Source organism: Diospyros lotus, chromosome 5 (assembly GCF_014633365.1).
Source record: "Diospyros lotus cultivar Yz01 chromosome 5, ASM1463336v1, whole genome shotgun sequence".
In the NCBI taxonomy this organism is placed as follows: domain Eukaryota; kingdom Viridiplantae; phylum Streptophyta; class Magnoliopsida; order Ericales; family Ebenaceae; genus Diospyros; species Diospyros lotus.
In genome coordinates this window covers 42178226-42196707 of record NC_068342.1, presented here as the reverse complement: position 1 = coordinate 42196707, position 18482 = coordinate 42178226, and the positions used below count along the sequence as shown (strand labels likewise).

At 34.8% G+C, this 18482-nt stretch overlaps 1 protein-coding gene across 8 annotated transcripts in view; it reads right to left on the bottom strand.

The window, feature by feature from the left end:
* The window catches only part of LOC127801960 (protein RAE1), a 43895-nt gene extending 28209 nt beyond the window's left edge, over nucleotides 1–15686 (bottom strand). For 6 of the 8 annotated variants that reach the window (XR_008023238.1, XM_052337526.1, XM_052337524.1 and 3 more), the window contains exons 1-8: nucleotides 15592–15686; nucleotides 15305–15370; nucleotides 14809–14895; nucleotides 14264–14341; nucleotides 13981–14174; nucleotides 12434–12575; nucleotides 9483–9563; nucleotides 954–1082 (exon numbers count right to left, since the gene is read on the bottom strand). Coding sequence is in view for 7 of the 8 variants with exons in the window: in XM_052337526.1 (XP_052193486.1) it covers nucleotides 954–1082; nucleotides 9483–9563; nucleotides 12434–12575; nucleotides 13981–14174; nucleotides 14264–14341; nucleotides 14809–14895; nucleotides 15305–15361 (768 nt within the window). In the remaining variant the exon portion in view is untranslated. Of the gene's footprint in view, nucleotides 1–953; nucleotides 1083–9482; nucleotides 9564–12433; nucleotides 12576–13980; nucleotides 14197–14263; nucleotides 14342–14808; nucleotides 14896–15304; nucleotides 15371–15591 lie in introns of those variants that run through there. The other 2 variants (XM_052337527.1, XM_052337528.1) reach the window with 2 other exon arrangements.
* Between the last annotated feature and the right edge of the window lie 2796 nt (nucleotides 15687–18482).

Genomic DNA, 18482 nt, shown 5'->3' with positions numbered 1-18482 from the left:
AAGCAGTTGCAAATGAGAGTTGTAACTACTCAAGTATAGGAGGAAGTACTTTGTCGATGATTTACTTTCATCTATATTTTGTAGTAATACCATTTAGTGTCCTTGCCTGTATAACTAATACATTAAAGAAGCCACCCATCATTCACGAGCCATCCTAGCATACATGCCACTTGCTGGAAAAATAAACAAAAATATCTACAAGCATCTGCCAAACAATGATGCCATAAACAATTCATGACAAATTCTAGTCACAGAGAGAGAGAGAGAGAGAGAGAGAGAGAGAGTTGACTATGTGCTCATGAGGACGGACTTGTGCTGAAACAGCTTGTTGAAGTAAGAGTTAGCGAGTTACCACAAGACCACTGTTCACAGAGAAATGTGAACCAAGCAAGGCAACCTCTGAATCATTTGCCTCAGGCAGTCAAAGCCACACCCTAGCAATTATGTTGGTTTTCATAACATGTCAAGATCTGAGAAGTACCTGGATCCCTTAGAAGTGATTCAAACAAGCCATGTGTTCATAGATTGAAATGCAAGGAATGAAATTTATCATAATTTAGACTTCAGTCAAGCTACAAAACAATATCCTCCCATGGGATACCAACTCCAGTGGGGATTAAAAATGGATAGATATATAGGCCATCTCAAGCTTGTAGCTCTAATATCAACCCAGCTACCTTGTTTGAAATTTTTAGTTCTTTGTATCAAAAGGTGATAAACTAATAACTTGTTGAGGAACTGTGACCAGTTTAAGAAGCCATAAAGCTTGTCTGAAGTTAAATTTTTACAATCTTTAAAAATGCAATGTCATAAAGACTAATGTAACCCAATTGCAACCAGTCAAGAGAGTACATTAATAAATCAAAATAAGGAAATGGGATTGGCACAACATAAAAAGCAATAACAATCATGAGTTTCAAATGGAAAATTAGTGTTGCAATATAGGGACTTACAGGATGGAAGTTTAATGAGTTGACTGAGTATATTTCATTGCCCTCTCTATGACATTTGAAAGTGAAGTTTTTATTTTGTTGTGAATCATCAAGATGATGTACACCAACCCTTCCCTCAATCGAACCAACCTGAAAAGAAATCAGTTCCAAATTCAGAAGTGTTTCAATATCAATACCCCGTAACTGAAATAGCAATGCTTATCCACAAATGGATAGCATCAAATAGCAGGAAAGAAAAATTGAAAGAATATTAGCATTCTATACTATTGTTGCATAACACCACAAATTTAGGATAAGAAAACACATTAGTTTACAGATTTCAAGCCAGAGAGAGGAAAACATATATGAGCATGAAAACCTTAAACAAACAAACAAAAATGATTCCTAGAGGAAAGCTATCCCAACGTAGCAGAAGAAAGTAGAAAAATAGACTAAGAAATATTGAGTTCATCTGAGTTTTCATGTACCCCATGATACAATGAGGGTACCCAGAAGAAGAAAAAATGGAAGACATGAATCATTAACCCTATCTTATGAAGGCATCACTTTCCTCATGTTTCTAAAGTACCCTCTCATACAAAAGTTGAAGTTATTACCAGCCTCAACGAAATACAATCAGCTTACTATAGTAACTAAACCATTCAGCTCAAAGTTAATGGGATTAGCATATAAAGCTTTAGATTTAAAAAAATGAAGAAACATCAAAAACAGAATAACCGCCATGATTCAAATTAACAAGCACTGCCAGGATTCAAATTAACACAGCAAGTTAGGAACAATATGTCCAAAGTTTTCAACCATATTCAGTGTTTTATCAATAAATAATAGCATTTGTACAAATCATCATATAGTACAAAGAAATCATGATTGTACATACATACTTAGGCTCTTAAGTTCCATCCGGTCCTAATATATGATATCATATAATATGAAGAAATCAAGATTGAATCCAACCCCCCCCCCCCCCCCCCCCCCCAAAAAAAAAAAAAAAAAATGATAATAATTGTCAGGGAAATAAGGAGCATATTTACAGATTTATGATTTGCTGTTATTTTGTACAGTAATTTGATTTGTTTTTCTGTTGTACTATCTGTTAGTGGGCTGAAGTTGTGGCTCTCAAGTTGTGTTTTGTGTTCAGATTAGTAGTGGGGTAGTGGGGAGTGCTTCCCCTAATCTGTATATATATTGAGTTATAGGCTAGAATAAAGACAAGTTTATCTTGCCATTTTATAACATGGTATCAGAGCCATAAAGGTGTCCGATTTCCAAAGAAAGCAACAACTCAGTCCGAGATCTTAAGCCTAGCTATCTTGTAACCTGAGAAGTTCAAGTGCAGTTCATCTAGGAATTATGTCTACTTCAACTGAAGCTAGTGGTGCCTCTGAATCACCAGTTACAGCCACTGTTTGTGGGGAGAATATAAGTAATCCATCAAATGGAGAACTGCAGAATATCCATCTAGGCAGCCTATAGGTTGAATGGTAAGAACTATTTGAAGTGGTCTCAATTGGTTAGGACTTTTTTGAAAGGGAGAGGCAAATTGAGCCATCTACACGGTACCGGGCCGAGGGAAGGAGGTTCTACTTTCGAAGCTTGGCATGAAGAGGATTATATGGTAATGTCTTGGCTATGGAATTCTATGCTTCTTGAGATAAGTGATATTGTTATGTTTCTAGGTACAGCTGAAGAAATTTGGGATATAATCAAGCAAACTTATTCCAAAGTTCGAGATGCAGCCCAAATTTAAGAGATCAAAACAAAGATCTCAACAACCAAGCAAGGAAACCGTTCCATCATGGAGTATTTCAATCTCCTGCAAACTCAATGGCAGGAAATGGATCGCTACCAATGTATCAAAATGAAATGTAGTGAGGATGCTGCCCTACTTAAAAGGTTTGTTGAAAAAGAAATGATTTATGAATTCCTTGCTGGCCTAAATATTGATTTTGATGCAGTGAGAGTCCAGATATTAGGAAAAGAGGATTTACCATCTCTAAATGAGACTATAGCCATTGTCCGGGCTGAGGAAGGAAGGAGAGGTGTCATGCTTGAGAGTCATACAGTGGAAAACTCAACATTGATGACAAGAAAGATCTAGCATTCTAGTGCAGAACATCAAGGAGGTGAGGCTGAAAAATCTATAGATGTGTCACGGTCAAACAAAGATCTCCTATGGTGCACCTATTATAAGAAGTCTAGACACACCATAAATAAGTGTTGGAAGTTACATGGGAAACCACAAGCTGAAGGTAAAGCACCAAGCAAGCAGAAGAGGTAGGCATAGTTGTTAAAGGCTCGCCTAGGCGCAAGGCGCCAGTTCAGCGCCTCACCTGGGCCGAGTTGAGGCGATTTCAGTGAGGCGCGCACCTTGCACGGTGAGGTGCTGAGGTGAAAGGCGCGCCTCATGAAACCTAAGTTTTAATTAAAATCTAAGTAGCCCAATTCCTCCCCTCTTCTCAGTTCCAACATGTATACATTACAACATATTTACATTTTTTTAGTTTAAGTAAATGTCCACATTTTTTTTTATTTATATTTTACCTTCTATTTATTTTAATACATAAATGTAAAAAAAAAAAATACCCCTTATTTGGATTCAATAAAAATATCTAAAAAATCAAAATCCATAAGAATAAGAAAATAGAATTTTGATTTTAGTATAAACTCAGAATTTAGCGATTTTACCACCCCCAAAATACATACCTACTATTTCTTGAAAAATTTATTAAAAATCATCTTAACAACAATGAATATTAGCTATCAAAATACCGGGAGATATTTTTTCAAAATGAAAACATTTTCTTATATGTCTCCTTATAATGCGCTAATCTTCCAGACTTAGAAAAATAGCATTTTTCAAAATGAAAACATTTTCTTGATTGAAGGGAATGATGAATATATTGACCTTGATGTTGATGATCTCTTTGATAATGATTGATTAAAACTTCTTTATTGATTGTGGACTTGTAGTGTTTATATGTTTGTTTAAAACTTTGCATGATGATTGGTACTTGTTTGAGTTTGAGACTTTAAGTTTGAATTTGATGATGTTTCTAGTTTAGAATTTGCATGATGAATGAATCAACTTTGATGATATTAGTTTAGAATTTGAAGATAATGAATCATTATTGATAATTTGATAGTTTTTTATGATTTTACAAAATTTTGAATTTTTTTTTCTAAAAGGTGCGCCTCGCTTTGCAAAGGCACGCCTCAGGCTCCAGGACCCTTTGCGTCTCGCTACGCTTTGCGCCTTTCAGAACTATGGATAGGAGCATGCCTATGTGGCTAACACACAATGGGTGGGGGAAATGGAGCATTCAGAACTGGTGATTGCTGAGTTTAACAAGGAAGAAATCTCTAAATTGAAGCAATTGATTGGATCCTTGGAGAAATCTATTGGTTCAAGTACTTGTACCCTAATCTCTTCAGGTATTTCCTCCTTTTCTTATGCACTAAATGCCACAAATACTACTCTCTCAAATGCCTGGATTATTGACTCAAGTGCCATTGATCATATGACATGTTCTTCTCACAAATTTGTGTCCTATAATCCCTATCCTAGCAACCGGAAAATTACCATTGCTGATGGTACAACTACCACAATAGCAGGTCAAGGAGATGTTTATATCAATGAACATCTTATCTTAAAAAATGCCCTACATGTACCTAAACTTTTCACTAACCTTGTTTCAATCCAAAAACTTACTCCATATTCTAATTGTAGAGTGGCTTTTCATCCCTCATTGTGAAATTCAAGAGTAGGACACGAGGAAGATGATTGGGCATGCTAAAGAGAATGAAGGTCTTTATTTTCTTGAGGAACAAAGCAGTGGACAGGAACCTAGGCTAGCCAAACTATCTCCTATGACATGTATGACAGAATCTTCTCAATCTTGCAGAGAGAAGATTTGGTTACAACATTTTCGTTTTGGTCATCCTTCTTTTAATGTTCTAAAAATTATGTATCTTTTATTGTTCAAAGGATTAAATGAATTAGACTTCTAATGCGACACATGTGAATTTGCAAAACATAGAAGGACCACATTTCCAATGAATGTTAAAAGAAGTGCTTCTCCATTTACACTTATTCACAATGACATCTGGGGTCCATCTCCTATTCCAAATATCACTGGGGCCGGTGGTTTGTGTCATTTATTGATGATTATACTAGAACCACTTTGATCTATCTTTTAAAAAACAAATCAGATGTCAGTTCTGTAATCCCTATTTTCTATAATCTGATCAAAACTCAGTTCAATGTTGCTATCAAAAGAGTTAAATCAGAAAATGCTAAGGACTACTTTATTTCAAATATCACTGAAGCCCTTTTATTTCAAGGGAATGTTCCAAAACAATATTGAGGGGAGGCTGTCTTGACTGCTACTCATCTTATAAGTCGACTGCCATCAAGAAACCTAAGTTCTAAAATTCATGTTCAACTACTATCTCAATTCTTTCCACAAGCTTCAATCTCTAGTGGTCTCATACCTAGAGTATTTAGGTGTGTAGCATTTGTTCATTAGCACTCTCAATAAAAGGGAAAATTGGATCCTAGGGCTCTTAGATGTATTTTTGTGGGATATTCATCTACTCAAAAAGGGTATAAGTGTTTTTATCCTCCAACCAATTTTTTTTTTTTTTTGTATCAATGGATGTTACATTTGCTGAACAAACTAAGTATTTTGTTTAGGGGGAGATCTCAATTAGTGAGGAAGAGGATAGGAATTTGTTTTTCCCTGGGTTCCCTTCTTTACTGCTTACTCCTTTATAACACTTACAACCTGTTGTTTCATCCCCACAATCAACATCTAATTCTCAGTCCAAGCCTCAAGAACATACAAAAATGTTAATTCAAGAAGCTAAACCTCGTCCACTTCAAGTTTACTCAAGAAGAAAGAAACCTACTACTCATTCAACACCTGTCCAAGTATCTGAATTAGCTCCTAAACCTGACATTGAGCAAGCTAAGGTAACTACTTCTACTACCATCTACCCTAATGCAGTTGAGCATGTTTTTTATTTGCCTAATTCAGTTGATATTAACCTATCTATTGCCACTCACAAAGGGACCGGAACATGTACACAGCACCCCATGCACTTATTCATGTCCTATAAACACTTGTCTCCCGGTCACAAAACCTTTCTCACCAACATTAGCACAATTCCTATTCCAAAAACAGTATCTGAGACATTAAGTAATGAGAATTGGAGAGAAGCCGTGAGGATAGAGATGCAGGCACTTGAAAAGGACACGACATGGGATCTAGTGACATTGCCTAAAGGAAAGAAACCAGTGGGGCGTAGGTGGATATTCACTATTAAGTACAACTCATATGGGTCATTAGAAAGGTACAAGGCAAGGTTGGTTGCCAAGGGTTATACTCAAACTTATGGTGTGGATTACCTTGAAACTTTTGCTCCCGTTGCAAAAATGAATACCATAAGGATATTGCTATCTCTAGCTGTTAATCTTAGTTGGAAATTACAATAATTTAATGTAAAAAAATGCCTTTCTACATAGAGATCTAGAGGAAGAAATTTATATGGAGGTTCCACTGGGAGTGAGTCAAACAAAGGACAAAGATGTGGTGTGTAAGTTAAATAAATCCCTATATGGGTTGAAACAATCTCCAAGGGCTTGGTTTTGAAAATTTACCAAAGCCATACTCAAATTGGGATACAAACAAAGCAAGGAGATAATACATTATTTATAAGGCATTCAGTTGCTAGAAGAATTATTGTTTTGTTGGTTTATGGGGATGATATCATCATGACAAGAGATGATTTGGAGGGAATGGAAAGCCTAAAGCAATGTTTATTAAAGGAATTTGAAATTAAGGAGTTGGGTAGGCTAAAGTACTCCTTGGGCATTGAAGTGGCTCACTCTCAGCAGGGTATTTTTATATCACAATAGAAATATATCCTAGATCTATTAACAAAGACTAGTATGCTAAGATGTAGACCAGCTGAGACTTCTATTGAGTCTTTAACTATAAGCTAGGTAACAGTCTAGATGATGTAGCAACAGATAAAGGTCTCTACCAAAGATTAGTTGGGAGACTCATTTATCTAGCACATACAAGGCGGGACATAGCTTATATTGTAGGAGTGGTTAGCTAATTTATGCACAATCCTAAGGAAATTCACCTAAATGTTGTACACAGAATTCTGCATTATCTAAATGGCATGCTAGGTAAAGGAATCTTATTCAAAAGAGGACAAGAATTGACCCTTGAAGCCTATACGGATGCTGATTATGCAGGATCAATGGTTAATAGGAGATCAACATCTGGCTATTATACTTTTCTAGGGGGAAATATTGTTACCTGGAGGAGTAAGAAGCAGAATGTGGTGTTAAGATCAAGTGCAGATGCTGAATTCAGGTCTATGGCACTTGAGATTTGTGAATTACTATGGATTAAAATAGTTCTAGAAGATCTGAAGGTCAAATGGAAGGATCTTATGAAACTGTATTGTGATAACAAATTAGCGATTAATATTGTACGCAATCCGGTGCAACATGATCATACTAAACATGCGAAAGTTGACAGATACTTTATAAAAGAAAAGCTGGAAAGTGGTCTAATTTGTATTCCAATTGTGCCTACAGGAAGTCAGCTGGTAGATCTACTTACCAAAGGCCTTCCTGGGACTGCCTTTCAAAGACTAACGAGCAAGCTAGGAATAAATGACATCCATTCTCCAACTTGAGAGGGAGTGTCGGGAAATAAGAAGCATATTTACAGATTTATGAAATTTATGATTTGTTGTTATTTCGTACAGTTATTTGGTTTGTTTTTCTGTTGTATTATCTGTTAGTGGGCTGAAGTTGTGGCCTTCAAGTTGTGTTTTGTGTACAAATTAGTAGTGGGGTAGTGGATCCTTAATTTAAGGAAGTGGGGAGTGCTTCCCCTAATCTGTATATATATTGAGTTATAGGCTGGAATAAAGATAAGTTTTTCTTGTCATTTCATAACAATAATAATAATAATAAAAAGAAATAAATGAATAAACAAAAAAAGAACTGAATAGAGGACTTCTAATCATATAGTCTTCACCAAATTTCTTATGTTTTCACACCCCTTCAACTTATTCTAATTTGAAAATGTGCATTAATTTTGCACATCCATAAGTTGTGCCTCAATATATCTACAGTTCTAGCTTCAGAATTTCCTCCTTAAACCCTATTTAAGAGGTGATTAAGAGCATGTTCTGTGCAATTGCACAACACATCATCCTGACATAGCAAACTATGTACATGGATTCAAATAATGGTGTCAGATGCAAATATATATCTGTATGGGTTTATCTAATTCTCTTTCTCAAAGAGGATTTCATACTTATCAAATGCTTTTTTCCATTTATTTAGGGAATAATGATGTTTGAAAACTAGGATGGTATTTATACAGATAGTGGGACTCTTATGTATAAATATGTAATAAACTCCACCAATTAAAAAATATTGCATGTCAAATAGCCATGTTAACAACAGTCACATAACCCCAAACCTAAATGGCTAAACCAGGTATCTAAACAAATTAAGAAAAACATGTAACATGGTTTAGCAGTATTCTCTAGTGTTTATGCACAACTAATGGAAACACTAAAGTTAACAGACCATGCCTCAAAGGACACTCGTATTCCAAAAATAAGAATTTCTATTCTCTCACAATTGTTTATAATAATAGTAGTAAAGCAAGCAGCGCTACCAGTACATTCATGTTACTATCAGTGGGAATCCTAGTCCTAGTTTCCACCTAACCTTTTTCCCTTTATGCTTTTTTTTTGGTGGTTTTATTTCTATACTCTTCAGACTTTTTTCCCTATGTTTGTCTAAATCATTTGAGCACATGGACTTTGACAACTTTATTGCACAATCAAAGTAAAATGAAAAAGATAAAGAGAACATAAGGACCACATCTCACATATATTGCATCAAAGATAAAACCAGAGGTCTAATTTTCAAGAATTAACCCATATTATGTTGAATTTTTTTTAAAAAAAATACTATAACCTAAAAGCTTATTTTTAAAAAATACTGCAACTTTTAAACTAGAGGAGTGAGTTCCATCCGTCTAGCTGGCACTGATTCACTGCAGATGTTAAATTGGAAGAATATGTAGCATTTTTATGAGTTTTAAAGTTATTTTTTAAATGTTTTCAAATTATAGTGTTTTTACAAAGAAGTCCACATATATTCATAGCTCCCCTTTAGAATATGGATTTATTATTATTTTTAAGGTGCATTCCCAATTGTGGCTTAATCTGATATGCAAACAAAAGAAAGCTGAGGCACAGAAATTACTTTGGCACACAGTACCAGCCAAAGATATTGTATAAAACCCAAATCTTTATGCTCAAGACACATCATGACGGTAAGTTCATCTTCTTGCAAGAAGCAAAATCTAGCCCAGTAAATTGCAGGCATTTTTTAACCAAGCATGCTGGAAAACTAGGAAAGGTTGGAGCAGAAATAAATAAGAAGTTCAAGGGGAAAGAAGAAACAAAATAAAAGGGAGATCTTACCAAGAAACCTTGCTGATCAGGAAAGGCAGCAACACACCTTGTCTGATACTTCAGGGGTGAAGTGATCCTTTTAAACTCAGTCTGTGGTATTCAAAGACGAATGATATTATTAATGTAATCCAAGGGCAAAGCATGAAAACAAAGAACAGGTATTGGCAGTCAATTTGCAAGAATGGAACACAAAACTTGAAAAAGTAGCAGAATTAAAATTCAGCAACACTAGTATTTTGATGTCATTTAGGTATCATCATCTACTGATTTCTTTCTCCTTTGTCAAGTCTCCAGCACTATTCATAGTTAAGGTAAAATGATGATGTAAAACACAAGCCCTTCAAATGCAACAAGGAGGAAAGGAAAGTTTTCCAAGACAACATTGCAAAGAAAACAAGAATATAGTAAGTGTAGCCAAAGCATCAAATCTAAAATGGATAACTGAAAGTCAAGATGCGGAAGTTAAGATGCCAAAATAAAACAGAAAGAAAGACGTAGAGATCTGGCCTCTCATAGTAATAAAAATTTAGCCAAAATATAAAGTTGATAAGTCTTATTATGAAAGGAAACTACCTAGTATGCAATCAACTTGCAAGTTTCATTATGATGAATAAACTACATGGCAGAGAAGCTTCAAAAAGACCAATTATGATGAGAACAGAAAGCATTTGAGAAACATATGATCATCTCAAAGAATCTCCACTTTAGAATTGACAAGTTTTTCTTTCTCATAAATAGAACTATCACTAAAGTATGACTGTAAAGGAGGTGAACCTTCAACAAAAGATGGTAGAATTGACCAAGGATTTAATTTTTTTCTCTTTTAAAGGTATGATACTCGTTCTAGGTCATCTTCAATTATGCCAAAGCCACCCACGAAAATTGTAGCAACTAAGAAGAAATTGTTGCTCATCAGAAATTATGATGACCTCAAAGAAACCCAACTACTGAGACAAATCAATCAGATTTTAACAGGATAAGAATGTGGATGCGGTATGATTCTCATTTCAAATATCCAGTTTTGTTACTTCTTATATTAAATGATATCAATATACAGTTCTTTCTGTTGTAACAAACTGTGGAAAATTAACTGATGAAGCAGTTCGATGAGAAATGTGATGCGGTACAATTTTAAGACCAACTTCTCTCTATAGAATGGCAAAATTCCCTCGTGATCAAATGATACTTTAACCATATACCTCTTTCACAATTTTTTATTTATTTATTTTTTTTTTTTTGGGGGGGGGGGGTATAGATTATCATCACCTCAGCATCTTTAAAGTAGAAAACTTGGAGGAAAATCAGGCTATTACAGAAATACGTCAACTATAATCACCCAAACTTGCTGTGGACTGTCCCATCATCTGGAGCTATTCATTAAAGATTACAATTTTAGCTCTTCCAGAGTAGCATTTCACTGCTAGCTCGACCCCTCAATTTGCCCCACACCCCCCACATGCACAGGAAAGCCCCTCAATTTCACACACCTATTCATTTCACTAAGCACACCCTGTGATGTGTCAGAACTCAACTTACAAAGGAATTTCAGTATGTTAGAACCATCATAGTTATGGCCACCATTCACTGGCCTCGGTCACTGGCTCCATTATGATTAGGTCACCAACTTCTGACACAGTGCAGGCATCTCCCATATGTGGTCTTACAACTTTTCAAGGACCTATCTTCAGGTAGACAGTTGCCAAGCTTGTCATTCACCCCGTTTGCAAGGAAATACCCCCTCCCAAGTTACAAGCCTATTTTGTCCAAGTTCCTTAGAGGATGTTATCTTGCACCCCTGGGCATTCGTAGAAATAACTTACCAGACACCCAATTTATTAGTATCTAAAATGTTTTCTATCCACCTTTTATTTTATTCATTTTTTGCCTTTCTTAATTGATTTTTTAAATTTTGTTTTCTTTTCATGCATTAAAATTCGTTTCCAGTTTATTTCATTTGATTGAATTCAGCTAACACAATCAATCAAAATAGGGTGTTACAAACAAGAATTCTATGATTGTTTGAACAAACAAACTAGACAAGTTATCCAATCAAATTGAGAGCTTCTTGTGCAAACTGATTGAAAATCAAATATTTTTTATGGACGCAATTGTCAATTTGATACCAACTTCTGAAACTAACAGGGAGAAATTCCAGTCCACCAATAAAAGCATCAATTTTACAGATTTGCAATGCCTTCACAAAAAAGATATATGGTGACACCTCATATTATGGTGGTCTATTTGAACAGCACAAGAAGTTCAAAGCATAATTCAATATTTACAGACTGACATAATTCAATATTTACAGACTGACATATTCTACGGGTCTAGTTACATTCTTCTTACTTTGACAAGGAAAGAGTATCAATAATTATGAACAGTCCCAAAGGCAGAACAACCATCGAACAGAATAGGAAAAGCGCCAAAAAAGGGGGATCAGGCTCTATACAACCACAACAACTTGAAGGACTCCAAAATCCAAAAATTGATTAACTGGAGGATGAACTAACTATAGCTGGAGATAAATATACAATATAGACAAAAAGATCTACTCTGCAATCTAGAAAATAAAAGCTTCAACACCATCAAACGTTCCCCAACTCTGCTCACCCCAAACACTCCAAATCAATGAAATAGTCACCAAAACACAATTGTTTTCCTTCTCTAATTCACACATAATTTTATAACTTCAGCAAGATTTGATAGTTACCAGGAAAAGGTGAACACTAAATTCAACTTCAAATAGTGTCCAGCACATACATTTGGCCTTTTGGGACTTGGGATGGAACATTATGACTTCAATATCAGAAACCATATTTCATTGTGACAGCAAACTTCTTATCATTTTAGCACAACCAATCACAATAAATTGTGGTGAGGGTACTGCAAGGGAAGCTCAAGAACTGCTTTAAAACAAGATCAATGATGTTTATCATTTTTAAGGTAACAAAATAATATACCTGAGGGTTCTGCAAGTTGAAAACTATAAGATTTCTATCTGCAGTCCCAACTACCATGAGTGGATGTTTGACAGTAAATGCATAGCAGCGCTCAGGAAGTTGTTGAGTGTGAACTGGATTTGACTGTCTCAGATCCCAATACCTGAAAATAGCTAAAGCTTTGTTAATACAGCAACTTAACAAAAGTCGGAATATCACATAAAACTAAAATAGGAAATCAATTGAATCCCACTAGGTGAGGTCGGGTACATGTATACAACAATTAAAAGACTTAATCCCACTAGTTGAGATCGGGTACATAAATTCTAGATCTCCATGCATCTCTATCCTTGGCCATATCCTACATAATGCTACGACATCCTACTTCATGTCTAAGGGTTGCTCACAAAGTTCTCTTTACTCTTCTTCTACCTCTTTTGCTACAAAATTTCCTCCATTCCATCCACTTGTCTGGAAAGTGCAGCTATCGATCTCCTTATTACATATCCAAACCATTTTAGTCATGACACTGTGTAATAGTAATGTTGTGTACAAAAACAACCCTCCCACGCCCCTTGCAAAAGTGGGGAGCCTCATGTGCACTGGTGACACCCTTTTTTTTATGTTTGTTATGGGACACTGAGGTATGAGTTTAACATTAGTATATAAACCTTCCATATGAATCTTCAAATAGAATTGCACTCTATTCATCAGTGGCAAGAACAGAAACATCAGTTTCTCCAAGTAAACTAGCAAATCCCACAAGATGATATGTCAGTACAAGAATAGAAACGCTCTCTTCAAGTGTACTCAAAATTTCCACATTGATAAAGTCAATACAAGATGCATTTCTGGTTAGAAAATTCAACCAATCTTTCTAGAATAACATAAGGCAGTATCCTGCAGATTAACTGCCACAAGCTCTATAAGAGGTACATCACTTTTGATCTATTCTCAGTAGCTAATCAATCATAAGTTGTGTTTGCTCAATTTCACCTTAATGGTACTGCTCATATGACAATGTAATCTTATTCAAAAGTTGTTTCCATATAATTATTGACATCTCTTCCATCTTTCATGAGCATCATCAATTTCTTTTTTAACTTTTCACATTCAGCAGTGGTTGTCATACTCGAGACGTTAATTCATGTCCAACATGGATCTTAGCCACTCCCATTCTACATTGGGACTAGCTAAGCGCAACTTTAAGGGTTATGGTTGAAATGCACATGGATGACTCCTTGGGTTGGGAATTTTCATATTTGGTTTTCTACCAACTGGCTCAGGCTCAGACAATGTGAACTATGTTGACAAACCCAAACCTTGATGAAAAGGAAACTAGGAAAAATATTTTTGTCCCGAATATTCATACTGCATGCATTAAAAAAGGGGGAAAAAAAAGATTCCTTGATCTTTTCCACATCAACTTATTATATTTGAATAGAGTATGAGCTTCTCGTAGCGACATATGGTGTCAAATTAAAAAATATATATACGCAACAAAAAAGCATTCAAAATGGAGATACTTGTTTCCCTAAAAAGATGAAAACGAAAATCAAATGTTTAACCTTAGAGTCTTGTCCCAACTTCCACTGACTAGTAGATTCATCTCTGGGATCCATGCAATTTCCTTGACAGGTGCATCGTGCATAGCGACAGTCACTGGTTGACCACCAGAGAGTAATGGCCACATCTTTACTTGTTTGTCACATCCCCCAGAAAAAACAGTAGTCCCATCATCCTTCCAACTTGAACAAAGAACCTTCAAAAGATGAAACAACCAACTGCTATACTTTCACACTAACAGTCAGAAACATAGCTTGTAAAGAAAACAGAGATTTGGTATAGTACTGGCTGGTCATGTGATATTGATGCCTTGGCCACACTGCCAACAGTGGCCCCAGTCCGCATTATCTCCCAACACCGCACCTGTGTAAGTACGTAAGACATAATTAGCATACCAAAACTGATGAGTACAAGACAACATGCAGATAAGGAGAGAAACACGTGTGATAGAATAAACAATTCATAGGAAAAAGGCAGTGAGGCAGTGTGTGTGTGTGTGTGTTGGGAGGGAGGGGGTTGCATCCCATTGGGTACTTGAGAAATCTCATGTCTCCCATTTTCATCCAATTTAAGTTTCTTTTGTCAAACAACGGCTGATAAATGATTTTGGCTCAGCTAGATCAAGGTTTTTTTCTTTGTAGTAACAAGTAAATAATATAAAGAGATAGATTAATCTGGCTTCCATAAGAACATCTTAAAAGTAACCACACAATGCAGCTACGGACAGGTGCGAATCAGGAGTCGTCATTTTTTTAATTTATTCAAAAAGCTTAGAATGTTGTGCTGAGGAAATAAAAAAATAGAAAAGCAATTGAAGAAAACAAACAAACCTGGTTATCCCATGAAGTTGCCACGAGGAAATTGGCCTTCGGACTGAAGATAAGACTTGATATAGAATCATTAGGAGGTTGTGTCACCTTCATATACACAACAACTAACCTGTGTTAGAACACGATAAAATAGCAACCATATTCAAACACAATCACAATTGTTCATAAATATATGGAGAAAGATGAAACATTTTCATCCAAACAGATGCATTCACACCAGTATAAAGACCAAGCAAGCAAATCAATGCCAAATTGTGTCTAACACGTTAAGATCTGTTTCCAGAATCATAGTTAAGAAAATAAAAAAAACATAAAAAAATATCTACTGAAAGCTGAACACCAAGCCTGAATACCAATTTGAAACTTGGAAAGTCGCCAAAGCAACAACCTAAATAGTTTTGGCTCGCCCACAACCCTAATAATTCAAAATCATATTCAAACTTCAATCAGTTTAAGAATGTGCATTGACGAAGTTTCAGGGAGCCTAAATAATGACCTCAATCGACTTGTTGGGGTTGTGATTGGCCGTTGAAGCAGCTCCGAAAGTAGCCATTGAAGCCGCCTACAATACAAATTTCGGAAAAAAACAATTAGAAATAGAAAACAAAAAGAATAAAGCAAACTAAGGATTGGAAAGCGGAATAAACGCAGATTATGACAGCAGCCGCTTAAAGGCTCCAAACGATACTCGTCGTCAGTAATGGACAATCAAACCCTAATTTAGCAAAGACAGAGTCGCAAAGAAGCTGCAGAATATGCACGTAAATGGTGAGACAAGCGCACCTGTGGAACGAGCGCGTTTGAAACGAAGAAGAGGGAAGAGAAGGGAGAGAGCAGAAGAAGAAGCAGCAGAAGAGGCGGTGCTGTCGTTATAGCGTTGCAGCGACGCTACCGTTGGGGCAGCGATGGGTTCCAGATCCGGGTCGGGTTGGCCCATGGAAGTAGACGCTAGCTCGAATGCCCGGCACGACCTGGGTAGGCAGTTTGGGCCGACCCTAACTGCTTTTTCCTTTTCTTTTTTGGATTGGACCCGTCAGGCCGGGGCCCATTTTTACTCGGGCCCCAGTTTGGGCCGATGGCTTGCTTGGTATGGTAATTCCAATTATTTTGGATTTATAGAATTTGGAGTTTAGTAAATTAGTTATTATATTGTTTAGATTAATATAATTATGTGAAAGAAAAAAAGGATAATTAAGCAATAATTAAAAAAAATATTTTTATATTAATCAGATTATTCTCATAAAAATGATAATTCTCCCAAAAAAATATAACTATACAAAACAAATACTGAATAAAATGTTAACTAACTTAAAGACAAAATTCAAGTGTCGTTGTTATCTAAAACTTGTTTAGTGTTAATTTTTCATTAAGATGTTATTGAGTTTATCCAAAGTTAAGTGTGTCTAATTACTTCTCTAAATCCCGAGCTTGTCCAAAACCTACATGACTTGTAAGAGACTCATTTTTTTAGTATATCATTCGAACGATCAAGTCAATTCCAATACTATAAATATAACTAAATAACAATATGTAGTAATAAATATACGCATTTCTTAAATTTTGTGTCTTTATATAAATATAGTACAGGGGTAGTGGAGGGTCATGATTATGTCATGTGGACGATTAGATCATAACCCATTGGTTGATCTTGACACGTTAAGATCCAAATTCAAATCAAAGTGGATTTTTTCATTTGGGCAAGGTCTTTTACCTAAATCTAGTATATTTTTAGGTTAAATCTTGAACTAAAGCTATAATCTTAAGAACCCACTCATCTTAGCATAAATCTAAGTATTTTAGGCCCCTATGATATAGATCATATGGTTAGATCACGATAAGTTGAAATTCATACCAGTAGGTCATGAGTTCTATTTTTTATTCTGCGCAATGAGGTAAAGTCTCTACATACGATTTACCTCATCTGCTGAAATAAAAAATACGAATGGCAAGAAATCGCACAATGACGGTAATCTCAGATCTAAGTATTTTAGGACTTGCTTCTAAATAACTCTACTTCAAAGGCCATATTTTAACAAATAGAACTCCATGTTAACAAATTTACTAAACAAATATCACAAAAATTGCCTCAAGACTGGTCGAAGAAATCGCTTCAATACCTAAATCATATGTGGAGCAATAGCAAATAAAGAAGAGCAAAAGTTTGATTTAGTCGAGCTGATCGAACTTGTTAGTTTAGTTTGTTTGATTCAATTTTTTTTTTCTTGCATCGGTTCAATTCGGTTAATTTTTCTTTATAGTTTGATTTTTGATTTTCAATTTAAATTTTTTATTGGAAGAATAGAGCTAATCAAACTGAACGAACTTTAAAATAATGTCATTTTTATGTTTATAAAACGATGATATTTTATTCAATTTTGTATGCTTTTTATCAGTTTGTTCAGTTTTATTATTATTATTATTTTGTTATATTTATTCAATTTGACTAGTTTGGTTCGATTTATACGATTTGCATTCGATTTTTTTGATTATTGATTAATTCAGCTTTTCGGATTAAGTGGCAGGCTCGGTTCGATTTTCCTTCTTGATTCAATTTAATCAGTTAGTGAATTTCAGTCAATTTGATAATCAAATCGACACCCTTATAGCAAAGATAAGACAAAAGATATAAAAATTGCAGCCCATAATGCCTACTTCAAATGCAAAATCATCCTCTAATTATAGATGCTTAGAGATAGTCAATTCAAATATCATTGTTAATTTGTTAGACAATGCTTAAGAATAGTTATATTACATAAATTTAGAGAGATTAACCTTTTATTTGAAATTTGTCTTCCTAATACTTATGAGAAGGAATTTGTTTCAAAATTTACGGACAATAGCATTCAACATTCTTAAACATTTGTTCAAAGTCATGTTTATATTCTTAAAAAAGTCCACAAATGTGTTCTATATATTTTTAAATTACAATTAAGTTTGAAAGTAATTTTGTAAATTTCCTTGTCGATTTCTTCAAATTTTCTACCACTCTTCCATTTCATTTATTGTTGGCCAAACATCGATAAGAAAGGTAAAAAAAATAATATTTTTCTTAATAATTATACGTAAATACGTTGAAGGATAATTTATGTGACGAGATTAAGTTAATAATAAGATAAATTAGCGACAATACTAAACAATGCTAAATTGTGTTTGGCATATTATATGATTTGTGAAAGATAGTATTATAAAAACATTTAAAATATATAAATTATCGAGTTATCCATGAAAAGTAGCGAGTTGTAACTAGTCACGTGTTACTATTATAAGATTATACAAAAGTGACAAGTGATTCTTATTCTACCTAAATCTATGTCTACGGAATTAAGCTAAATCTAACTCTTGAATCTCAATTTAAAAAAACTCGAGTCAAATTTTGATAGATTTTGTCTAAATTTAAATTTAAATCAAAATCATTAATCTTGAAAAAAAAATCAAGAATCCCAACAAATATTGGGAATAACTCAAAATATCTTGCCTCTTCAATTTAGATAAAAGATGAACTCATACAGGTAAAATGATATTATTATATAATATTGATTATGACAATTTTTTTTAAGTGTCATTGCTACCCTGTATACCAAAAAACAAGTTCAATCCGTTATTGCACGTGCTCATATCAAAGAAGACTCGTGGTGATCGGCCCCTTATTCCATTGTTCGGTATAAATATAGCAG